The following is a 26,738-nucleotide window of genomic DNA, read 5'->3' on the forward strand; positions in this document are numbered from 1 at the left end:
TGACTGACCACTTGTGTTTTTCTTATTTCTTTTTTATTTCATTATTATTTATCTCGGTTATGTGATTTCCTTTTCTCGTTTGTTGTGTCTGTTTCTCTTGAATATGTCGTGCCTTTTTAATATTGCAATAAAATAAATAGTTCACATTGACTGTGTAACATTCAACATTCTAGTAGATTTACCCCATTAATGACCTATTTAATCACCAATGACATCTTGAATTTAACTAATTACAAATGTTACATAATCGACCCTTGTGCTGCTGGGTAATACTGCCCCTGCCTGGTCAAACTGTGACATTGCGCTGTACTTCAGCTTCTGATGCATAGTATTCTACTAGTATTAACGGTCTGCAAATAACTTTTACCAGGTCTTGACAATACAGGTCACAATATTTCTGTTAGATATAATGCTATGTAATCAAAATCTTTGGTTATTGAAAATATTTTTTCCAGAATTATGTCTGAAATATTTCCTGCTAGTAAATGACAGTACTACGTTACTTCTCATTACCATGTAGTTCAGTGTCATAAGCATCAACTAAACAACTTGACATTATTTTCTATACTCATTACAGACTGTGGTATACAATGTAATGGTTATTAAAAAAAACTCCACCCCTTCCAGCCTGCATAGTACATCCTGGTTCAAACATTAAGAAAAACTGGACATCTGTCTGACCATCCACCTATCTATCAGGTTTGTGAGGTTGTCAGTCTTGTATATTGTATTAATTGTATTTCTAACTGCAGTGCAGAGTCCATGACCAATTTTTCTACAGGGACAATAAAGTATAATCTATTTCTCTATCACAGGGCTGATACAGAAAAACATTCACAACTACGGCAAATTTAGTCACCAATTCACCGAACATGCAGGACGTTGAAATGTGGGAAAACACACACACACACACACACACACACAGGAATTGCCCAGCAGGCCGAAAACTTGAAGCCTGGACCTACTTGCTATGAGGTGACAGTGCTAACCACTCAGCCTCTGTACCACATAAAGATAGAAGTATCACAACTTAACTACATCGGGCCTCATTCACCAAACGTTCTTAAGAACAAATTTAAGAAAAAACGTAGGAAGATATTGGTGAATGAGGCCCATTGTACCTATTTGTGTGCCTGCAAAACAAAAACACTTGGAAGACAAATGTAAAACCATCAAAAAACACAACTACACTGTACTTACTACAGGTTTTTTATTATTTAGCTTAAACGTTATCCATTCCAGTGTTCGAGGACTTAGTGCATCATTGATTTTATGTAACAACCATCCATGTTTTACTTAAACCCAGAGAAAAAAAAATAGCTGGTAACAAATTTGGTGGACTTTCAGTATATACTGTACACTTAAGGTGGAATTATACTTGTGCATCATAGTGTGAAGTGCCCCTTCTGTAGGTGTCTTTGGTGTCTACTGAAAAGGAGACTTCATGTGTAGCCAAAGTAAACAGAATATGCCTGCACCGGTATCAAAAACTTTTGAAGGAAACCCAGGCTAGCCAATCACGGTCTACATTTGGAATCTCCATAGCTGCTGTACATTTTTTTAAAAGGCGCACCTTAGCGTAGCTAAAGCTACGGTTGCTATGTGCATAGGATTAGTTTCTACACCGTAGCCTCCCAACGCACAAGTTGAAATCCAACTTTACACTCATAAACACTTACTCTGTGTTTGTGTAAGGTCAGACACACACAGACACACACAGACACACAGACAGACACACACACACACACACAGTAATACAGAGGTTGGTAGAGTGCTTCGTCACAGGCGTGCGTCTGGAGTTTTGGGGCTGTCTAAGTGTTGGTTGGGTGGCCTTGCAGGGTCTAGTCATACTCCTAGGAAAGCCACAGCTGTGTCTCTCTCCTCCATCAGCTCTGCTGCTGTGGCATCCATCTTCATTTGGGAAAAGTCGTTGATGGCCAGGCCTTCCACAATCTTCCAGTTCTTGTCCTGAGGAAACCGCAAACCTTAGTAAATTTTGTATTTTGGAACACATGCTTCAATGGCATATGTTCACACTGTTTCACATTTTAAGGACAGACACAATGTAGTTGATTGCTAGCTATTAGCTGAATCCAATACTTTAGGCTGACAGAGGAGTGAACACAAGGTCAGATCAGTCTCACCTTAATCTGGACAGGGAATGAGTAGATGAGGTCTTCTGGGACTCCATAGGAGTTGGCAGAGGAGTAAACACCCATGGAGATGAACTCACCCTAAAACAAAAAGAGGAGAAACTGGTTAAAACGTGCATATTTTGTCATCAGCATTATCAAAATGAGTATTCAATAATACAAAAGTTAACACTAATTTCACAGAGCCATAAGTAACCTGTCAGAAATATTAACTATCTCACTTGTTAGCAACAAACTCCTAAAAGTTTGTGTATATTCATGACTAAAACTTTTGTGTGAGCACAAACACAGAAATACCGTATGCATGTACACTCTTTTTGTCAGATTTATGAAGCCATGCATACCCATGGTTCCTTGACAGAATGTGGCAACAGACAAACATCCCAACATCATAACTACAGCACAAATAAATATGCCGTTTACCTCGGGGGTGCCTGACCAGATGTCTCTCATGTGGTCACAGATGGCCTTGGCCGCAGACATGGCACTGGACAGCTTCCTGGCCTTGATGACCGCAGCGCCTCTCTGCTGCACTGTCTGCAATACAAGAACATGGACCATTACATGAAAACGTAGTGGCAGTCAATGGGAATGTGAGCAGAAGAACTGAGCATATAGGGCTAGCTTGTGTTAATGAGTTGTGCTGCTAGTTTTGGTTTCATTTGTCAAGGTTTTGAGATAAAAGCTGAGATGTCTGCAGCTGTTATCTCTGGAATAAAAAAACTAAACTAAACCTCAGTCTGTGTTTCTGAAACACGGTCATTTGTAATTTTCCTTCCTATTTTTGCAAATTGTGCACTTTTTGAGTGGCTGACACAGGAACCGTGTGGAAATGCAAAATGTATCTCACAGTCCTATAGATTACAGTAAATCTTCTTTAGCTCACAGCGATGAAATCTCCTTTAAGCCAGGCATCATCCTTGACTGCTTCAAAGCAGGCGAGCTCGCTACCAGACATGTTGACCAAGCAGTGATGCACGTCTGGGTACTGGGTAGACGAGTGGTTGCCCCAGATGATCACATTTTTCACATGGGTGGCAGGAACGCCACAACGCATTGCCACCTACAGGAACAGAGAGCAAAATCGGGTTTCGCAATCAGCTCAGACAAAGAACTGACAACGTGGCAGCTAAAAGTCCGAGTCCAAATTGTAAAAAAAAGAGTGAATAGAACTACAAGTACAAACAGGAGCGTAAGGGAAAGCACCTGAGAGCGAGCCCTGTTGTGGTCCAGACGAGTGAGGCAGGAGAAATTCTCTTTGGGGATGGAGGGAGCAGACTTGGCTGCAATCAGACAGTTGGTGTTGGCAGGGTTTCCCACAACCAGCACCTGGAAAAAAAAACACACACATGCACACACGCACTTTAAAATACAACCTGAGTGACTCATCTGATCTAACTCAACCAACGTAAACTCATTATTGTTACAGCTCACTGATAGTCCTATAGATTTGCTCGTTTTAAAAGTAGCTGTAGGTTTTATATATCTTACTCATACCAGAGTGGAGGTACTTTACAAGCAAACTTGTAATATGCTTAATATCATAAAGGGCAAGAAGAAATATGGTTGAGCATTAGAAAATAAACTTAAAAATGCCAACATGAGGGTTCTACAAACGAAGTTGTGTGTCAGTACCTTGACGGTTTTCTTGGCGTACTTCTCCAGGGCGGCGCCCTGACTCTTGAAGATGGCCACGTTGGCTTTGAGCAGGTCCTTCCTCTCCATGCCTTCCTTCCTGGGCATGGAGCCCACCAAGATGGCTGCGTCCAGGTCCTTGAAGGCCACCTCCTCCTTGTCTGTGGGGACAATATCTATGGAAAGAGAAAGTGAAATCATTACTGGTAATGTTTGAATGTTTATCTACTTTATATAGTTTCATGACATTTTGCATCTAAAACTACTCTACCATATGGCTGAGCCCATCTCAGTGTATGAAGCGTTGTCTTTGCAGCACAGTTGGTTAATACAGGGGCCTCTCACAGCCCCTGTCCAAACAAAGCAAAGGACAGCACCAATTCAAAGGAAAAATTCCAGGTCACAATGGAGATGGCACATAATGGCGCCTCACGACTGATGACATCAGTTAGAGTGATGACACCAAAAGTCCTAACGGAAACCAGCAGTGCCCGTATTTATCAACAGTCCTTGATGTGGCCAAATGGCCTGGGTGTGATAGGATGCTCAGCTACCCCTGGAGATCATGAGTGGACCACCATCAGTGGCTAAGCATTGCCTAATTATTGAAGTAGACAAGATATGGTCACATCTAATAGGACTTCAAATAAAGAAAACAAACAAATAAATAAATAAGAGTTTGAGTAGAAAAGGAGTGATTTTGAGATGCTTAACCAATTCAGCCCTGGCTCCTTCCATTCAAAATGAAGGTACATATTTATTCTTCTCTGGGGCCAACCATGCAGAAGTTTAATGCTTTTATAAATGTCCACCACATCTTTACCCCAGCATCTCCTTGTAGCTACTGCTGCCCTGATGAAATTTAGAGGCTCCAGAAAGCTGAACTCTATGCAGAGGCCTTTATTCTTTACAAAACATGCCAGCATGATGATGGCACATTCTTGGCCATTATTATTACTATTATTAGTAAGAGTGTTGTGTTACTCTGTGCACAAAATGACATTATCAAAAGCAAGACAATCATCTATGATACCTTTTTATTTGTGTAAATGAACAGGAAATTATAACCCTAAAACGGCAATATAATATATACACTATAATATAATAACTCTAAATGTTACAAACAAAAACAAACAAAAACAGCAGATTTTAAAGTAAAATTCATAGTCTACGTGTTTAAGGAAAACTGTGATATCTGATGCCAGTGTATCAATACCGTATAAGATATATATACTGTAATGTTATTTTACGTGAGTGTCCCACCCTTAAATTCCTACCTCTCAGAAGTGGGAGGGCACAGTCCTGCAGCTCCATGACAACACCATCCAGGACTGGCAACATGGGCGTAATGTCCAAAAGGAGCAAGATGACTGGCTGACAGAAGGAGGAGGGAAGGAAGTAGGCAGTGGGATGAATGGTATGAAATTAATAAAAACGTGCTGAAAAAAAAATCCCAATTCCTCTGATAATGACATGTCAGTGGGGGAGACTTAGTTCTCTCTGGAACAGAGTGTGAAGGCCTAAGCCATGTGGCTCACTTACGGTGGCATGTGCCAAATGGATCAAGTGGTTTCAAAGTTGGCCTAAGAGCCTTGGTATGAGATCCATTTCATTGACTTCAAGGACGATCCTTGCTCGTCCCAGGGCTCATGGATGAGCAAATGCAATCTGATCACTTCACACAGGGGCAACATCTGTTCAATGTCACGCCCAGATATGATCAGGAATACATGTGCTATTCACAGCTGTTACGTGTCCTGTGTATGTCTTTTGATACTGCCCTTACACTGCCTAATGAAATAAGGGAATTGAGTGTGTTACGGAAGAAAGACAAAGCCCTTCTTTACCTGATCTTTGCCAAAGACATCTCCCTTGGCAATGCTGAACAACAGGGAATAGGCAATCTGTCCAGCAGCGCCGGTCACCAGAACTCTAATAGGCTCAGACTGCAAGAGACACGGCAAATAACAGTGATGTTAGTACTATTAGCATTGATTTCACTGAGAGGACAGGTATGACAGTTTAACTGTCCAGCGCACGTGGGTGCCTGGGTGTCTATTCTTGTCAACAGGATTTACTAAAGCAGAGGAGGTCACATCAAAAATAGACTGTGCTTTCCATACAGGACTCACTGTTGCATAACAAAATCAGGATATACTTAGGTTACCAAGTTCACCGCCATCTTTACCATTCATCCAACAGCACTGATTCAATCCCCAGTATTACATTACCAAAGCGTTACATGAATATGAATAGGACACGAGAACTGACTAGATTTTTTAATACAACAACCTTATGAGTCCTAAGGGAGTTGGTTACACGTCAAGCCGCGAGCCAGACGACAAGTAGCTATCGTTAAAATTCTAACGAACTTTGCACAACTTTGTGAATTTCTCATTGGATGAATTGTAATAACTGCGGTTTTGTCTGCGTTATACATGCATGATTAAAAAAAGAATAATCGATATATTCGTTGGCTTTACTCACCATATTCGCACGACGGCTTGGACTGCTCTCTCTCTCCCACTTCTCTCGCTCAACCCGGAGTTCACTCCTATTTAACTCCTCCGTTGATCACGACACTTGTAACCCTTTGACGGCAGATTGAATATCCAGTAATTGTAGTTTTTTAAATTAATGTAGTCCTTAAAGAAGTATTCAAAAAGAACAAGTTATCCCGTTGATAGTTAAATAAAACGTGGCTATCGGTAATAGTACTATTACATAGGCTTTTAAACAGGCTTCTACACAATATCGCTATCTAATGAGCTAGCCGGTTGCACTGCAGGCTGCTACAGGACCGCTAACGTTAGCTGGTTAGCTAGCTAAGCATAGCCACAGCTTGTTGTTGCTTAGCGACCTGTATCCAGCGGCAGCTAGAGCCAGCTAGCTAGCATCGAGAGTACTGTTTGTTTGTTACTTTAGCTTAGCCACTCGTTAGGATACTATAAGATACACAGAAGACCAAGACCACTTAGTTAACTGACCGAACAGCGAGTAACTGCGTTAACATAGCTAAGTTATCAAGATGAAATTAACCTGTTTAAATGCAAACGTTTCCAGCGCAAAGCAGGTTGTTAAGTTTGGATAAAGCTAGCTAACTAACTACCTGGAGCATCAGCACAGCGTCTGTCGTTGACGTGTCGTCTTTAATCAAACGAAAATTGCAAACTGTATGTTTGCAGTGCACGTTTTATGTTTTGAAGTTGACATTAAGTAAAAAAAAAAGGGGGCGGGGAGAGCACGAAGATCTTTGCCGTTTTCGTCACTGAAAAAACCAAGGTAAGTTATTGATAACGTGAGTAACGTTAACCTGCCTCATCTCTTCCTGTCTGTCCTCCCCCTCTTCCTCTATCTGTGTGAGAATGTCAGATATTGTGGGGATGATTTGTAGCAGTCAAACATAGGATGTCTGTCTGGATTTCACTTAAAATGCTTCTTGTTTGAACTGTTTATGTTTTGCTCTCAAAGTGGTTTAAAAGGTAAATAAAAAATAAATAAGTCATTGGGTCTTCAGTTTCTCAGAAGCATAAAGGATGACTTAACAAAACATTTTATAATAGCCCTAAGTGAAATACTTCCAGTATCTCTTTATTGTGTCATCACACGTTTTGAGATATTGATCTGTTGTTTTCAAAGCAGTCTCCTCATCTTTGTTTCTTCAGCAAGAAATGTGTACAGTATTTCTTTCTTTACTATCTTGTTTTGAGCTGAGATGAACCCTATAGAGGCCCAGTGTTAGGTGAGCATAGTTATCAATATTTCATATCCTCATTACAAGCTTATTACATGACTTGAACAGAAAGCAGTGGGGACGTGTTTCACCTGGCTGGCATCAGACTGTGATCTTACTGTGGGCTTGGCTGGCTGGCTGGCTGGCTGAAGGGTTAAGACACTGTGCCAAATGATATTCTGGTTAATACAGATTATTCTGTATTGGTGGTTGTGGCATGAGCATCATTTTCTGCTGCTGGACATCTTCCTGGGTTCTATTCTTTATATGTTTACCAGGGCTGCACGATATGAGGAATTGTGTGTTCCATTGTGAATATGATTCACCATATTGGAGGGAATGATCATTTTTGTATCACTATTCTCATTTTCATTGAAAATGATCAAAATTAAAATGATTATAGTGTGATTTTTTGCGAGGATCTGTACCAAATAAAGATTTTTTTCCTTTAGTCTGTAGGATACGATTTGTAGGCTGGGACATCTCTGCAGCACCACAATATTTAATTCAGAATGGTTTGACACTTATTTTGCCTTTAACAACTATTGTGCCCCCCCCTGCGATTTGGATATTGCACTAGTCCATATTGCAATTTTGATAAAATTGTGATTAATTGTGCAGCCCTAATTTTTTAAATCTATGATTTTGTCATCCTGATTGACTTCTGTAATTTTTCTATTCTGTGCATGACATCTGTTGCATGTCTGTCGATCCAGGGAGAGAGATTCCTCCTCTGCTGCGATTTTACTGCCTTGCTCATTAGAAATAGGGATATTTTTAATTTTTTACACTGCAAAAAGTTTTAAAGATTGCAGTTTGATGGAACATAGTTAAATAGTAAATGTTTTTAAGCCTTAAGTTATAACATGTTTTCAGTGACAGTGCTGCTGTGATAACACATAGAATGCCAGGTTTAGATTTGCCACTCTGCCTCTGCCATGTGAAGGGTAACATTCTTATTTCATAATTTTTTTCTTCCTTTTTCCCCCCCAATATCCTGCTGTACTCTCTCTCTCAAACTAATGGCACAAAATAAACCAGGGCCACATCCAATTCTACATCCAAAGCCCCATTCTGGCCCTAATATTTGGGTGTCCACCTGCTAGTGACAGGGGCTGACACAGACCCTTCCCTTCTCAAAAGGCTCTGTGTGAAAGCCTGATTCAGAGATGTTTGAAGCAGCTGCCACAGCCTGGCAGTGTTCCTCTCATCTCCAGTTACATTTTACCCCTCTGTGTGGCAGGTCTGTGATGGGTGTCAGTATGGGACAAACATGTGCTCACAGCTGTCTGTTGGCTGCCTGGCATAGTGATGTGTGATCACACTCTGGGTATATTTCATTGATTTGAAGAGCCTTGAAATAGGCTTTATATACTTCTTTTTGATTATCTAGATTTTTGTTTAACTGAGCTGCAATGAGTGAGTGAAACCTTTCATCCACAGCCCAGAAAGGTGTGGGGGGATTGGTATCCTCTTAACAATTGTTGTTCATATCTGCTTTTGTTAGCTAAGTGGTAATCTAAGTAACCTGTGTTTTGCATGTATGTCGGCCTTTTTCTTCATGCAACTAAGTTACACAATCAAGGCTACCATGCCAACGAAATCCTAATATAGTAATTGGATTAAATGGATTACATTGTTAAAGTTTTTTAATGTTCCACTAATCAATATTCTTACATTAATATGAAATGACAGTGTTGCTCCTATAGTGACCAGCCCACAGAATTATCTCTGCAGTTCCCCATCAGCTCTATTGAGTGTTTTAACTCCTTATTTTACTGTGTGGTCATCAACCTTTGTTTTCTGGGCAGGTAGCAACGTAAGCAACTAGCTGGTGGACATAGCAGAGCATTTAGCATCTAAGGAGCCATATATTTCTCTCAGGAGTCGATGACAGCAATGCAGAACTAAAAGAAGAGTGAATATTTGACAATGTTGTGTTTACAGCTTGCTGTAAGATTATCTACAGGAAAAGTTTGGACAAACCAAAGAGTGCTATTGTAAAACTCAAACAAAACAAAATATTCAGTTTATGTATTGATTGCTTCATGTATTTCACTGTGCCATTGGGAAATGTTTAGTCTCAAGTTTAAAGTTATGGAAAACTTTAGATTTAAATGCTGGAATTAAATTGCAAACTAAATGTGGGAAAGCTCGGTTTAGAGGAGTAAAAGTTTTTCAGTGCCACCTGTCAGAAGTGAGATATCCGTAATAGAAACATCTACGAGTGAGGGAAGATTAAAAGAACAGTGTGACCGCGAGGTTAATCTTTTGTCAAAGCCATTTGATTGCATTACATTTATTCTTATGATGTGCAGGACCAGTGGGGATCACTCTCTTAGTACTTCTCTCTATAGCTGCCATGACATGACAAGACAGACAGCAGAGTGGGTCCTTTGGTGGTTCAAATCCCGGTTTCAATATAGTACTCATATCATGAAATGTATCTAGGTTATTGTTTAGTAATGTTTGGTTATTAAGTATCACTGTGGCACAAATTTCTAAACGTATTCAATCCTAGCTGAGGGAAATGAACAATGAATGACTCACATATAGCTGTATTGATGTATGTGGTTCCAGCCTTCCATGAATTTAGGGCCATTCCATATCTTTGATAGCCCAAACTGACCTTTATATCTGGGATTGTATCCGCTGATTTAGGGCAAGGCTTGCTCTGTCAGAATATTGCTTATCTTGGAAATGTTAATTTGCCTTTCAGTGCGCTCTGCATCATGTGCAGCCACGAACGTAAAAATCACTTAAAATCCCCTAAAGTATTTATTAAAACGACTTGTGACAGTTCTGGCTTTACATAAGCGCACATTTGAAAGAGCCTGTTACTGCTGTTAACTGTTAATTGACAAGTTAGACTCCAATGTTTATTTTCTTCTCTGGCAGTCTCCACAGTCAGGTTGACATGAGGGGATTAGGCATACTTTGTCTTTGTAAAAAGAAAATCCGAATGAAACCAAAAACAGCAGCGACACACATGATAATATCTGGTGCCAGTTTGCCATGCTGGCCTGATCCTCTGTGTGTGTGCTGTGAAAACAATCGGCATTGTGGGTGTTTTGTCCCACCAATCAGGCGAAACCTGGAGCCCCACAGAAGCGAGGGGAGTGGGCAAAGTTCACAATGCACAAATCCTAAGCTGCACACACACGCATGCACATGGAGCTCAGCAATGCCTGGATTTTACACATACATGTACACACTAACGGAGTACACTGTCACGCTCCGAGCTGTGAAAATTCATGACAGCATGAACAGCAGTACGTCTCTCTCTCTCTGTACAGTGTCTGTCTCCTCTGCTGACCCTTCTCTCTGTCCTTTGTCCACTCCATCTCCTCCTTCTTTTGTTCCCTCGTCATTTCACCTCCCTCACCTCCACCCTTTCTGTCCTTTCCTACTTTATCTCCTCTATTCTGCTCATCCACTTGTCCCTGCAGAGTGCACCTGAGTGACCCTGTTACGTTGGCAGCTGGGAGGCAGATAGCCAGCACACCCACCGGCCTCAATATCACCCTCTTATCTGCCTTGCTAGACCAAATAGCTCTTATAGTGTACAGGCAGACACGGTGAGATAGCAGGTTGCATTCACACGAGCGCACCCACATAAATACATAAACAACGCACAAACACAGATAATTACATCATCGTCACTGCTATCTCCCATCACATTCACCTTCTGTATCCCTGTGCCATCACCCTGTTTAATTTGTGGCATATCTATGTCTTAGCACTGTCATGCTCCTGTCTTTGATTAGTTGATAATGCTTTAGATCAGATGGAGCTGATTATTCTTATTCCTTTTTGTGTTACCTACACTGTAATGCAGACAGTAGCTGTGTTTTAAAATGAGCCTATGTGTCCCCGTGCTGTCGTTTGCTGTTACTTGCAGTAACCATAATAATACACTAGGTGTCAGTGTATGGCTGTAGTTAACCATAATCATTCTTGGATGTCACTCAACATAGCACTTGGATGCTGGTGTTGATGGATTTGTAGCGAAGACTCTCCAAAAACACTTGTTGCTGCAGCAGTGGCCTTGCCTTTAAGAACTGGGCTTGTGAGTGAAAGGTTGTCAGTTCAAATTCTCACCCAAAAATGTGGTAACCGAGTGATTTGTGACTTTGTTTAACACAAATGTTAATGGTACAGTACATACAAGAGCTCATCAGCCAAATAACCCTTTGCTGAGATGAGATATCATGAATTGGTTGCTTCCAGAAATAGCCTGCAGATCCATTTGAGCTGTTGTTATTGTGTGGCGCTGGCACTTTTAGGACAAGGCCTGGAGGCGTACGAATGTTTCCAATCTGCCGTGATGTACCTACTACCTCTGAGTTTCTCTCTCTCTGACTGTCTGTGATGGAAACCTGAGAAGGACTTTGTTTCTAGCTAATATTGGCTTTGCTGTGGGGAAAAGACAACCAAGCCCCTAATCAGAAATAACACAGACCTCTGCAAACACACCAACTAACTTCCTGGCACTGATGCAGAACTATTCAATTAACTCTCATACTATACACACACCGAGCCATCCTTGGAGGTGTGTTTCCTCCTCTGAGCGAGCCTCAACCACACTCTGCCACTCTCTCTTTCCCTCTTTCTTCCAAAGGTGTTTGCATAGGGAAATGGTCCGTGAAATGGGTTTGATGGAATCAAACTCCATATTAGGACAAATACATATTTTATAGCAGTTGATGGACTGATTGATGGGGCTATGTCTTCATTTCCTCTGTGCGCCACCGCTAAAGAAGATCTTTATCAGACACAGTAATATGAAGGATCATAGCTCAGCTTGTTTCAGGGAGGAGAGGAGTTGTTCACTTGTTGTGTTATGACTTTGAATGATTCTTGGTGTAAGTATCTGTATGTGTAAATAAGAGTGTTTCTGTGTGAGAATGTGTTTGTGTGCTCCTACAGCACCTGTTATATTGCGAGTGGCCACAAGGCGGCACCAAACTGCCACATGTTGATTTTCTGTCCTAACTGAAAGCTCACTCTCCATTCCCTTTGCTGTTGACAGCAACACACACTTTTTGAAAACTCACTGAAGGATGACCAAAAATGTGGCAGCAACAGTGTCCAGGTTCCACAGCCAGTTGCTAGTTGATGTGGCAGTAAATTCACATCGGAGAGAGGGTGTAAGGTGGTTCACATTTTCATCAATGCAACTGTTGTTTTAGCATAACAAGGCTGGCTGACAACCCCTCTCCCCTCCCTCCACCTAGCCCACTCGCACCACCTTTTATTAACCTCAAAACCCAAATCCATCCAACTGGACCAGTGATGGCAACTCGCTGCCGATGCTGGCAGTCACACCCCTCTGCACAGCCATAATGGGCCGTGGCACAATTGGGGGCCACGCAACCAACAACATTCCCTGTCCTACCAAGAGGCCGGTTGCCTGCAAGTTACCAGCAACACAGCTTGTCCCTGTTTGTCTGCACTCACTAAAAGGAAAGAATGTTTTCCCCCATAACATGGCTGTGTGGGGATTAAGGCCCATTCTGAGTGGCCCCGGGTCGTGCGGCAGATGTTAGCCAGGATAGCACTCGTTGCCGTGCCGACAGTGAGCCGGTGGGATCGGCCCGCCCAGACGACGTTAAGCCTATGTACATGTATAGGAGTAGAGGGGGAGGTGTGGTCCGGTGAAGGGCCTGTCACACATTGGAGGGAAATTTGTCACAGTGGTCCCACACTAATTCATCTACACTGTCTCTGATCATCATCACACACATACATAGAAAGAGATTCACATGGCTAGTCACATGCTGGGTTGTGTTTAAATGTGTGACATCATGGCAGGAAGTATGTGAGAGTTGTTGAGGCCCAGACCCCTTAGTATCTGTGTGGTGGGTGGACATTATTTCTAAAATAGGTTTATTCATTTCTGATCAGCCTTGTTCAATATGTATGCACTGTATAAACATATACTCGTATTGTTGGATCAACTCAAGTGCAGTCTGTGTAAGGTGTGAGTTTTGTAAAAGCAACACACGTGGGCTTTTAAACCAACAGTTGCACATCATCTGTCAAAATCACTTCCTCTGAGTGAGCAATCTTTTCCCCTTCCAGATGATTTTTTAATGGGGTGTGTTGTTTTAGCTGCTAAGCTCCCAAGTGCTTGTCACACAGAGCCTCTAATGAAGATTACTAACTGTACAAATGGCATTATGGGTGAGAGAAAAATCATGGGACATGTCAATTATGTCTTTGGAGACAATTCTGTTGTGTTTTAAAGTATTGCTTAACTTTGGGTAGCAATACAAGAAACTATAGTAAGAAATCTGATCACAGCAGTAGATGTAACAATATAGTCTTTTCTTCCCTGAGATGGTTTGACATTTTGTTAGATGTACACTGATTGGTGAGAAAGTAAAAATACATGAAAGGAGGAGAAATCCATCCATCCATAGTAATTTATAGCCCTTATTTTTCTTTTTTTCTTATTTCCTATAGTCAACTGTAACCATTTACCTAAGCGCAGTGAACTCTGTTTGAATTGTAGGCGTGGGGTGAGGTTGTACGGTCTTTTGATGTGAAAGACGAGCCTGTTCTCTTTAAGTCAGACAGGTCTAACTGCAGGGTGAATGTGTTTAACAGGCCCAGTGCAGGCCCCTGTGGTACTTGTAACCGTCATGCTCAATGGAAAGAGGATACAGGGTCTGACAAGACATGACTTGACCCAGCGGTAGAGGCAGAGCCCTGCTATTGTCCTGAATAACAGCAAAAATCAGTGTTGGGGAATTTCCCCTTATTCTCCCTCTCTCTCTGCTAGCATGTGAGAGAGAGATCTGTATGTGTGTCTGACAAAGTGAAGGGAACAAGGAACTTCTTCGGGGCAAATGGAGCACAACACTGACAGAAGCAGTGTGTCTAAGTTGGTGGACACAAGTTCCACAATGACTGTCCTCTCTAAGGAGTTTTGGGCAGGACTGGGCTGTTTCCACGCACAGCTGGGTGTTTGGGTTTTCTGACAGATGGAGAATAGCCAGATTTTATGAAAACAAGGATGATATGCAATCATCCTTGTTTTCTTTTTAAAGTGTGTGAACTGTTTTGGCATTTGGTTCAGCAGGTAGAGTGTAGAGAGGTGAGGAAAACTAAACAGAAGGGTTTCCAGTTTAGTCCTCACAACAGCCCATATGTTCATCAGAATCCTGTATCCTGGCTGTGTTATTGTCATGAATAATGAAATTAATTGTTAGGGCTGTGATAGAATTTGTTTAAATCTCCATTGAAAGGTTATAGCAATCCCCAAATAGAAAAAGAACTCGGAAAACCCCACCACCCAGACCCAAGATCACACGACAGTGATGAAGTGTGATAGACAACTGCAAGGTAAAGGAAAGAAGAGCCGAGAGTAGACGCTAGAAAGTGTTTTATTTCTACTTCTAGACAGGAGAGTACTGCAGCAGGGGGAAAAGGGAGATATGACACCAGTATCCATCTCTGAGGTCACAGCAAAGAGAACAAACTTCTTGGTCAGAGTGCCATCGACGTCTGACCACTCTGTGCCATGTCAACCTGTCAGAGAGAGATGGAGGCACTGCCTGCTGAGAGGTGTCCAAGGTGTCATGGCCTCGTCTGGGAGGTGACAGACAGCGTGTGTGTGAGTGTGTGACGGGGAAATAAGAGTGCGGAGAAGTCTAGGGGACGTTTATCGTGACCTTTCGTTTTGCCAGGGTCCATCTCGCTCTGTGCATCTGACAACAACTTTAAAGGACCCCGTCTTACTGAGCCCTTGACAGGCGTGCGTGCGTGCGTGTGAGAAAGTGCACATTATGTTGTGCACACCAATTGTGGAAAGCTTTAACTAAGCTGTATGTTTCTGTATGTGTGTACACTCTTAAAAATACAGCTAGAGGACATTTTCATAAAATAAACACTGCAGAGATGCAGAAGCACAATGTGCCCCAGCTGCATTCCCTTTGATCCACCGTGAAGGGGAAAAAGTATTTTCTGATGAACATATTTGTGCCATTTTATCCTGAACTCATTAAGGTGATGCACTGAGGCGCCCAGTTGGTGTGCATATGTATGTGTACTGTATATGCATTGAATTAATACCAAGCATTTGTATATATGGACTTTGTTGTTTTTTGTCTGTTTGAGCCATGTGTTTTTGTGTTTAATGCGCATGTCTGCACAGTGCACACAAATATACATTATTTCATCAGTTGTGTTTGTTTGTGAGTCCATGTGTGGGTTTACCTTTTATACGTGTGTTTGTGGTCAGGAGGTGAGGGGCAAACAACAGGGAACCAAACAGCTTTAAAAAAAGAAAATCCAACAACATAAACAAAACCACGGTCAGTGTGACACGCGTCACCTTAGCTGTGACAGGGGACAGACACCAGAGAGGAACATAGTCCCCGAGAATCTCTTTGAAGTCAGCCAGCAATTGTGCCGCTGGTTTGGAAGTATTGTGTTTCCTGCCCTTGGGCGTTGCTGTAGGGCAGATGCACTCGGCTTTTAGTGAAACACTTGCCAGGATTAGGTCTATTAGCTGAACAGGGGTGAAAGACAACGCTGGTTTAGTGGCATCCGGTCTAAATGTGGACATTTTGGATTGTAAAACATATTGTCGTCTGGATTAAACCAGAGGTCTGCCTCTCTCATGTTGCTTGTCTTTTTCAACTAATTTTCTGCCTAATCAAGACCTGATTCCTTACTAAACATCTCTTTTTCTCTATCTTTCCCTGCCCCTCTCTCTCAGTCATTACTGAGGCTGTGTTTGTGTTTCTGCTCCAGGCTTTGGGTAAATACCTCTGCTTCCCACCTTCCTCCCTCCATTACCTCCTCTAATGACGTTTACACATCTGCTTAGAAGAGCCTCCACTCATCTCTCTGTCACCCTGTGTCCATCTTTCTCTCCCTCCCTTTGTCCCTCCACGGACACACAGAGGCTGCAAGATTATTACATTCTCTGATTTCTTTTTTTTTTTGCTGCTGAATTGATATCCTAATTTCAATGAACTAGTACAATTCAGAAACACATAATGTTCACACGTTCTCCCTAATAGACCAACAAAAATCGAAACTTTATTTACTAATTCAAAAGATTCTGAGGAAAAAACAAAGATAGTCACACACTCCCATAAAAGGAGACAGATGTGTATGGGAGGGAGGTTCATGAAGAATAAAAAAATGTCAAAGTAATAATTTTTGTTTTTACTTTTTAGGAAGGTAAAATAAGTCCTTAGCTAGAAAAGTACTTTGACCGTCTCAAATGTAATTACAGAGTTCAAACGATTAGTGGATGAATTGATTAGTTGATTGACAGAAAATGAATCTGCAAATATGTGTATCTATTTCAGCTTCTCAAATGTGAGGATTTGATGCTTTTCTTTGTCATTAATGATAATAAACTGAATATTTTGGGGTTTTGGACAAGGAACTTGAAGATGCCACCTTGGGCTCTAGGAAGTTGTAATGTGCATTCTTCTCATTTTTCTGACATTTTGTAAACAAAACAGTTAATTAATTGAGAAAATAATAAACAGATTAAACAATAGCGACAATCAGTTGCAGCCTAACAGACTTGTTTGTCCTAAAAAAAGTAGATTCTCTGTATTGCAATAGTTACAAAATTACGATCCTCACTCACTTGTATGTACACTGCAGTTTTTTAAATTTGTTTGTATGAAGTCCTCCAAACCATATGACAATAGGTCGTTTATTCCTACCCTCTTATATGAACGACCCACAGGAGCGTTTTCCATCTTCTAAACCAGACACGTTCATGTTGTGAATCTTTGCATTTTAGTTGGTTTAAGCACAAAAAGTACTTGTTGTAAGGTGTTTCGTTATGGGGCAAAATGTATGGTGCTAAAACAGGCTCATAAGTATTTGCAACTTGTAAAACACAATGCACAAATGAATGCAGAGTGATTTGTATCCTTAAATCTGTGTTGTATCCGTGCCTCTAATTTGTGACTTATGAAACCCAATGCAGAAATGAATGCAGAGCGATTTGTATCCGCAAATGCGTATCTGTGTCCGTGCTTCTAATTTGTAACTCGTATTTCATCATTTGTAAATGAACTTAGTATTATTCAATGTAAATATATTTGTAAATTTCCTTCAATTTCTGTGGGTACTTTTGAGACAATTTTTCCGCGCCGTTGTTGTCACAAACAATCGTGTCTCAAGTGACGATCCCAGTGTTCTCCAGTAGATGGCGGTAATGCAACACTTACGGATGCCAACTGCTCTTAAAGTACATGAAGACTATGAAGAAGCCTTGTCAAATGTTTCAGAGACGGTTGGCAGAATCTACTTGACATTCCTCCAGGTAAGTTGATATTATTAGGACTTTGTCGTCAAATAAATTACATTTATGTTTTCAGCATCATTGTTGCAGTGCATTTACAATTTGCTTTATGTTGTTGTAGCAGCAGTGACAGTTTGCTACATTTTGGAGCGTGCTAACGTTCACCTTCTTGTACAGCTTGAGCAGCGAATCTAGCGAGCTAGTGAATATATTTGGTATCGTATGAAACGAGACGATCTAAAGAATCCAACGCATGAATTGTGTTTGCGGATACAAATCGCTCTGCATTCATTTCTGCATTGTGTTTTACAAGTTGCAAATTCTTATGAGACTGTTTTAGCACCATAAAAAGAGTCTCTCTTGCACTATTTCTCTGGACACCTGAACTTTTCAACTCCTCACCTCCACATGCCCTCCAAAACTGGAATGGTGTTTTAAGTGATCTACACATATACACCATTACATGCACTAGTACACATACACACACACACACACACACTCACACACATCACTCGATAAAGTGCCATGCCTAGCGGTCATGTCACTCGAGCTTCATTTTCCTGCTGATTGACATGTTCTGTAAAACTCATACACACATACACACGCACACAGAGCGACTGTACCTGTCACCTCTGTTGAATAGTATTACCTTTACCTCATTTTGTTCTGCCTGTCAATCACTTCTATTCTTCTTCTGCCGACAGCTGAATGGGCTCCTATGGGACTCTAAGTGTGTGTGAATGAAAACCTGCTGCCTGGCGCCACTTTGCCCACCCTCCACTGTCCTAAACCAAAGTCTGTGTCTCGTAATGGGACAGTTGAGAAGATTGTGTGTGTGTGTGTGTGTGTGTGTGTGTTCTCTGAAGAAAATAGTTTTCAGTTTGCCCCCTCTTTTTCTCTTCTCAGCGTGTCGAGTTCAGTAACGCCTTAGGTCCTCAACAGAATCACTGAAGTAGAGTGACTGAGAGACGGACAGCGAGGAAGAGAGGGTGGAGAAGAAGAGAACTTGACAAGAATATGACTAAGCCCCGCTAGTGACGCCTAGAGGCTACAGTGTTTATTACACCCCACAGTACACCACAGAACAATGTAGTGGGTCTGATGTTGTGCCCATTGACGGCTGTTTTCCCTTGTTGGAGAAACAATTGACCAATTGGACCTCAGTAGGCGGGATCAAGAATGGGAACGTCATCTCCCTACAGCACATAGCTAGCTACATTCATGAAAATAGAAACAAAAAAATGGTGACGAGCGTTGATGCAGCTGTATGAGTTGTACAAAAACAACAACTTTGAAATCAACCATTTTCTATCATCACCTTCAGTGTAGATAGCCATGTCATGTTAGGGACCTTCAATTTATCTGAAGGTGCAGGATACACAAGGTACCCACTCTTGTCTCCCATCTTAATATAACAGTTTGTCATGGTTAGCGAGGATGGTGGACCCAAATGCAGAGAGCAGGCGAAGGAGTAATGAGCACGAGGATTTATTAAACACAAAAACAGGAGCAAACCAAAGGCGGTCCAAAAATGGAGCAGGCAGAAAACAACAGAACAGGCTACGACGTGCTGACAGGAACAAAACCAGACACAAACAATGATCCGACGAGAGACAAGGGAAAACAGAGAGGCTAAATACACAAGGTAACGAGGGAACGAGAGGCAGGTGACACAACAGGTGGAACAAATCAAAAAAGGCGGGAAACAAACAAAGACAGGAAGAAAGCTAGACAAGACAAGGGAGACAAGACAGACTACAAAATAAAACAGGAAACAAGCACAATACAGAACAGAAACCGACTACAAAAATAATACACACCACAAAATACCAAAACCCTGACACAGTTATGCCCAGGACTATTTCTTACTGTAATTATTGGGATAGCCAGTGGTGTAAAAGTAAAAAAACTAGGGCTGTCAATCGATTCAAAAAATGTATCTAAATTAATCGCATACATAATTTTTGCCCGGTGCCTTAACCGATACTTTTTAAGAAAGTTAAGAAAAAGAAAAAAAAAGAAGGGCACTAAACAACAGTCGGCAACATTAAAGAACAGCTTGTTTATTGCTAGGCCATATGGTCAAAATTAAATGATTTAATAATAATGTAATAACTATAACAATAACTTATTTCACTAGTAAATTGCTGTTGAACGAGAAAAACAACCACCAGATAGGAAAAGGGCATTTAACAACAACTTTGAATGCACCACAAGACTGTAGGTTACCAGTTTCATTGAACGCACCGTCTGTGTTTTTCCGACAACAGATTGTTACATCCCGGTGTTGAATCCTCTACAGTAAAATACAGTCACACTTTACACCGTTTAGCGTTAGCTGTCAGCATTGTAACCGTGTTTAATCCAGCTACTAGCTAGCGGTAGGCTAACGTTAGCTGCTGTTGAGTATAGTGTTAACTAGCATCACGTGCAGCGATGTTTCTGTTGCCTGTAACATCTGTTTCAGAGCATCAGAGAGAAGCACAGACATATCAGTGGCGCCGAAATCCGCGTTGCTATTCGGTCTGGTAGATACAGGTCATGAAGGCACCTGTGCCGTATTAGCACCGGATTTCGGTACCCAACCCTATTCAGGAAGAAGATTTTTATAAGTAAATGTTCCAATTAATGATCCAAGCAGCGCATTCTCGTCTCCCTTCTTCATTTCACAGTCGAATGGTGGCTAGAACGGCTCTGGGTCAAAGTTCAATATGGAATGGATTAATCTGCGTTATTTTTTTTTTGAACGCGTTATTTTTTCCCAGGTTTTTTTGACAGCCCTAAAAAAAACACAACAATCAAATGCATTTTCTGGAAATGTTTCACCCTAGTCATACTGATTTTTCTTCATACTTGTTAAGATTGTCACAGTGTCATTAAAAGAAGAACCATGTTAAGATTGCGAAGCTCCTCCCTGATTAATTGCGTTTTATAGGAATTTTCATCTGCATCCTTTCAGATTCCTTTGCTAACACCAGAGGTGCAAGGAGAAAGATGTGAGGCAAAGAGTCATAACTCTGAACACATAGACATTATAGACATGTTTTTAATTTAAAAAGCTTAGAAGCTCCTTATAACTCCAGAGCTTGCCTAAGAATCGTCACTTTTTTTCAAACGTTTTTTTCAAAGTCATCCAGCGATAGTTCTTTGTACATCCACGGATACATTGTACTTCCTGTTTACGTCCCCGGAGCATATGGGAAACTGTAGTTCCAAAACCAAGAGCATGATTGTTCCCAAAATAGAAATAAGACAAAGCATAATAATAGGAGTAACAAAATCTGTGTTGCACTATCAATATTTTCTAACATGAGTGAAGTGATTATGTGACTGTGAGTGAAGTGAAGTGAGAATTTGCAGAAGTCTCTTCTCTACCATGCACAGACACACATCGTATCTATTGTCTCAGTGGTCACAGGCCTCGTGATATACATTAGACTACTTTCAGGGATTGGATTCTTTGTTTTATCTGTTTTTTCACTCCTCATTATCTCACTATTTCTTCAGAGGCATGCTGTTTTCAGAGTTTGCTCACCTTTCTTTGGTCTGATATGACACTGGAAGCTTGAGGACTTCTCCCTCAAGGATACACTGAAGATAAGAGCTTGTGTGAGTCTGTGGGCATGGTTTCATATGTATGTTAATGTGTGCATGTGTACATTTCCTCGGGTATCACACCGTTAAAAGATAGGGGTGTATGCATCATACTGTATCTGCCCCTCCATGCATACATATGTGGTTGTGTGCCGTATGAGTTCACATATCAGAAGTTTAAGAGATTGGACGTAGGACTGACTTGAGTACCTGAGTGTGTTTACTGAATACATGAGCGTATGTGTTCATGTAGTCTGTGATTGAGACTTGGCAGGAACTCCAAGGTACCTCAGATTGTAAAATATGCACTCACAATTACACACTCACAGCCTGCCTTACCTTACCTATCTCTATATAGATATAGTTTCTGGTCGCTCTTTGTATGTCCTTCATGTTTGCCAAGTTTCTCTTCGAGAGCCAAAATAAGAATAGGCAGTAGCTGAGAGAGAGAGACAGAGAGAGTGTCTGCGAGATAAATGTTGTGGAAAAAAAGTACAACCAGTGTCCTTTTGAGAGAGATGAGACAATAAAGAGTAGAGTAAAAACTGAGAGAGAAAGAGAAAATCAGACGCACTGAAATACTGTCCTTTAAGAAAGACAAGACAAAGAATTACGAGAGTAAGAATTGCCAGTAAAAGTGGCCGGGTTGGCTTAGTGGTAGAGCAGGCACATATATACTGAGAGGTTTATGTCTCAATGGTCTCAAAGGTCCAGAGTTCGAATCCGACCTGTGACAATTTCCTGCATGTCTTCCCCCTCTCTCTCTCCCCTTTTTCACCTAGCTGTCCTATCAAATAAAGGCGGAAAAAGCCCAAAAAATAATAATAATAAAAAAAAAAAAGAATTGCCAGTAAAAGAGAGTGTGAAAGCTTGCAGACAGGTTCAGAAAGCTTCATGTATTTCTAATGGAAGGTACTTCAGAAAACATGGAAGACAAGAAAGAGGGGAGAAAAAGATAAAAGCCATGGGACAAGTAAGCAGGGGGATGAAGTGAAGGAACGTGAGGAAAAATAAGAGGGGAAGGAAAAACTGACAAACTTACACAGAACGTGTGTGTGTGTGTGTGTGTGTGTGTGTGTGTGTGTGTGTGTGTGTGTGTGTGTGTGTGTGTGTGTGTGTGTGTGTGTGTGTGTGTGTGTAGGGTGGGGGAATTAGGCAAGTCTGTGATGTCCTTGTGTCAGTCACCCTATGGCAGCTCTTTAACCCTGTAATTTACCACATCACTCTTCTCACAGTGATGGGACCACTGCACCAGTTGACAACACTGCCTCTGGCTTGTGTGTGTGAAAAAAAGAGAGTGAAAAATGGGGGGGGGGGGGGGAGAGAGAGAGTGCGTACCTGTGAGAAAGGATTATTGAGATGTCAAACAAAATGTCTGAGAACCTGCCTTCATTTCAGGCCGGTCTCTCTCGTTGCACTGGATCTCCAGATCTGCACCAAGGCCCTAATAGACCCTGGGGCAATTGCCAAATTTGTTTATTTGTTTATGACCTCACATCTGATGCAACAGAAACTACACTACTGTAAGTACCCCAAAGTTATCTCAGTTAAACAGTAACCAGTCCCCAGCCACTGGTCGATGATGGTTGAAATCTTGATACTTGGTACCTTTATGGCACATATAAGTGATGTGCTTTGCATTTTAAGATTGTAGTAGATGCAGCTGAACATCCCAGATGCTGCTCTATATACCCATCCAGAAATATTTTTTTTATATAGGTTTCATAACATCTACACAAAGGGTACAGAATATGAGAAACACCTCTCAGTATCATATGATCCAGAACAACACCGCCACTAAAGCTGTATTTATGCTAGACATAAGGGGTTAATGGGAATCCTGTCATAAATACTTATGGCATGGCAACTTTGCAGTCTATATTTAAATGGATGTGTCTTATGTTATATTGTGCTTTAGTTATAATGCTACATTGTTTACATTCTGTCATTCACTATTTGCTAGAGACAACACACGTACGTTGCCCTCAGCAATCTCGACCAGAATCCAAAACATATAGGAGAAAACACAAGCAGTCAATGACAGGTCTTTCATCCCCCTTACATGGTATAGCTATTGGAAATTAAATTCAATACGTCAGCATAACTCATGTAGTTCTGGTGACGCTGTTTTCCAAAAATACTGTTTTAATGTAGGAGCAGACGTTCTGCCACCTGTTTATTTTTGGTCACATTTGCTTTGTTAATTTATGGAGTCAAAAGGTCATGCTGGGTGCTCTAGTGCTATTAGTCAAATGGTGTTATTATTCTGTATGTGGTAGAAAGGTTGGGCATGCCATTCCTGCACCAAGGACAGGATGTGGAGGAGCGGCATGTTAGAAAGGCTATTGATTCAAACCTGGCCACCCCTGTAGCCGGACACATTTTGTCCATGTATACACTCAGAGCATGTATGGAACAATAGCTCTGTGTTGTGTAGATTGTGTTAGCTTAAATACAAGTCTGTTTGAGTTGTGGCTGTTGAGAGCAAGAACGAGTAAGGGATAGGATAGGACTACAATCCAGATATTCTAGAAAGGCTACCATTGTTTCTCTCTTTCACAGAGAGAACCAGTCTCACATAAATATTTATTTAAAGTTCTGTCTCTGACTTTCTTTTTCTACATCTGCCACACACACATATATATATATATATATATATATATATATATATATATATATATATATCAAAGCACACCCATACAAAGACACTTTCTGTTGCTGTTGTTCCTCTTTGCACACATATACGCACACACATACTCTCACACACAGTAACCACCCAGAGGGGACAGTGAAAGAAGAGCAGAGAAAGAGATGCAGAGAGCAGACAAGGTCATAGTTCCTGTGGACTGTCTTTGAAAGAGGATTCATATGTTTTCCCTCCCCTTCTTTGATGTTAAAGAAGCCTCTTTACTAGTGTAAAGACAGGGTACAATAACCTACACCCCCTAAACCTTTGCACAACCCTCTGTACACTGGCTGTACACCCCCACAAAGCTCTGCGGGGGTACAGGTAACCCACAGCAACACCAGCCAGAAATCAGAATGAGTGTGGCAGCTGTCCAGGACCTGTGCAGCATGCTTCTGTGTGAGTGTGTGTACTGTATGTCTCTGTGTGTGGAGTGTGTGTGCATGAAAATGTTTGAGGACAGTCATTGTACCAGTTTTGCAGCTTTCAACAAAATGTAAAAACAAAACGTGATAGCCATTTTTTTAGAAAAAAACAAAAACTTCATACTTTTAGTCATTATCAATATTGAAACTGGACTCTCAGTTATCTCACTCTGAGTGCATGATAAAGTGCAAGAACTATGATTGACTGCTTGTGTTTTCTCCTATAAGTTTTGGATGCTGGTTGAGATTGTTGAGGGCAACAGACGTGTGCTTCCCACTGTTTGTCTATATCACATAGCGAATGAAGGAATGTAAACAAAGTAGGATTATAACTAAAGCACAATATAAATCTGTCTACTGTTGTGGGTGTGCCATCATATGGTGAAATCCAACTCTTAAGTACACATCAAGAACACCTCGTCCTGAACAAAGCCTCTCTCTGTCCTTTGTTAGGTTCTGTGTTGCCTACCCTGATACATGTGGCCACAGAGCTCATGGACCCACACATCATTCTTGTCCAGCACACACTCACCCATTTGCTACCGTATTTTGTATTTTCTGTATCAATGTCAACCCCTGTTTCTTCTATTCTGCTGTAAATTCCCTGAGACCCCATCAGCTTCACATAACAATGTCTCAAGAACTTTTAGGTTAGCCAGACTGGCAATAACTAAATGAAAGCTGGCTGAAATGAGGTTTTCCCTCCAAAAGGGCTGACTTCCTCTAAAAAAAGCTGGTTAGAAGAGGATAAAAGAATCCTCTTATGTCAGTTAACTCGTTACGCCGTTGCTGCCATGCTATGCTAGCCCCAGCGTTTCCATGGTACCCGGTGTTATCTACGTATGTGTATTTTTGTTGGGACTTGTAGTTTTGGGGTTTGAGTGGCAAAATTTGATTTTTCTCCCCCATACCATGAGGTGCAAGAGGGGAAAGATGAGATAGAGTCCCCTCTCAGCGTTAAAGATAGAAAATATGAGAGAGAGAGAGAGAGGATGGAGTGACGCAGAGCATTAGCTGCACAGATGGAGAAATGAATGACCTGCACAGCAATACTGCTGCAGTATACAGATATTCTGCACTGGCCTGTGTGGTGCATATACTACGCTCATAAACATGCTACTGTATGCTGATATGAGTCCATCCCATGTAGGAGGCAATTTACAGTGGATTATCTGACGGTTTATCACTCCATAATATTCTCAAAAGCAGTGTGCGTTCTTTGTTCAACGTGGTAGACACTTCACGCTTCAGACAATAAAGAAACATCGAAAGATTTCTTTGGTTTTGGGGAAATGTACTTCTTACCTGTTTTCTCAAACCTCCGAAACCATGCTAGGTTCATCTTCACTGTCAAACCCGCTTCAGATTGCATTTTGGGAAATAAAAAATATAGTACAAGTGATGACACAATTCCCCAAAAACTAAACTATTAAAACTATTAAACACATTGAACTTTAGAGAACTGACCTTGACCAGCTGTTTTTTTTGCAGTGTTGACATATAAATAGACATTTTCATATGCAGTGGTAGCAACAATAGCACCATACATAGTAGTAACATTAGTAATAGTACAATTTAGTTGCAGCTAAAGACTACAGTAGTGGTATATCTTTAATTTTTGTAATACTTTTTTGACAACACATTATTTTTAAATATAGACATCTATTAAAAACAGTATTTCTGTTCAAATGTATTGTCAGTAACATACTGTATTGTGTAGATGTGTGTTGTACTGAACAGATGTCTTAAAATGTGTACTGGGGGTTGTGGTAACACTTGTAGTATTTGCACTAGAAGTCATTGCAGTAATTCTAGTTCAAGGAGTAGGATTACAAGCAGTGATAGTGGCAGTAATGGCGATGCTCTAGTTTTAATACCAGTTGTGGTAATGCTGGGAACAGTTGTAGCATTGGTTAGTAGTTAATAGAAGTGGTAATAGTAGTAAAGGTAATAGCAGTTGTAGTTGATGACAAAATACACCAGCACCATACAATAACAAACCATCAATACTACAGGAGAAACAGAGAAGACTGGAAGACAGCCAAAGCTTAACCCTCCAGGAACAGAAGTTAACTGACTGAACCATAAAGTCTCTAATAAAGACGTGGAGATAGCCAGCGCATGTCAAAGACCTGTCCTGTGTTTATTAGCTGGTGTGGGGAATGCTGCTTGCTTTGTCTTAGCTGTCAGCTCCAAAGTGTGTGTCCATCACTGCTCACCTGTGATG

The 26,738-nt window shown here is 41.1% G+C and overlaps 2 protein-coding genes across 7 annotated transcripts in view; one reads left to right on the forward strand and one right to left on the reverse strand.

Annotated features, from left to right (window-relative positions):
- Nucleotides 1-1,196: 1,196 nt before the first annotated feature.
- On the reverse strand, nt 1,197-6,433 carry mdh1ab (malate dehydrogenase 1Ab, NAD (soluble)). Of its 2 annotated transcripts, XR_004895193.1 has the most exons (10): nt 6,276-6,433; nt 5,636-5,734; nt 5,066-5,162; nt 3,789-3,964; nt 3,360-3,482; nt 3,040-3,216; nt 2,577-2,690; nt 2,145-2,234; nt 1,750-1,968; nt 1,197-1,719 (listed from the first exon to the last, which is right to left on the reverse strand). XR_004895193.1 is itself a non-coding variant. In XM_035992206.1 (9 exons), the coding sequence occupies exons 1-9, from the start codon at nt 6,276-6,278 to the stop codon at nt 1,846-1,848; spliced, it is 1,002 nt and encodes a 333-aa protein (XP_035848099.1). In that variant the 5' UTR covers nt 6,279-6,433; the 3' UTR covers nt 1,197-1,845. The 2 variants fall into 2 exon arrangements, 1 of the variants encoding a protein (XP_035848099.1); XM_035992206.1 differs by having other exon boundaries at nt 1,197-1,968.
- Nucleotides 6,434-6,531: 98 nt separating this feature from the next.
- The window catches only part of LOC116061683 (WD repeat containing planar cell polarity effector), an 80,985-nt gene continuing 60,778 nt past the window's right edge, over nt 6,532-26,738 (forward strand). For 2 of the 5 annotated variants that reach the window (XM_035992204.1, XM_035992205.1), the window contains exons 1-2: nt 6,532-7,070; nt 21,331-21,415. The gene's annotated coding sequence lies outside the window, so the exon portion shown is untranslated. Of the gene's footprint in view, nt 7,071-21,313; nt 21,416-22,798; nt 22,924-26,738 lie in introns of all 5 variants that reach the window. The other 3 variants (XM_031315999.2, XM_035992203.1, XM_031315998.2) reach the window with 3 other exon arrangements.

Source organism: Sander lucioperca, chromosome 15 (genome assembly GCF_008315115.2).
Source record: "Sander lucioperca isolate FBNREF2018 chromosome 15, SLUC_FBN_1.2, whole genome shotgun sequence".
Taxonomy (NCBI): domain Eukaryota; kingdom Metazoa; phylum Chordata; class Actinopteri; order Perciformes; family Percidae; genus Sander; species Sander lucioperca.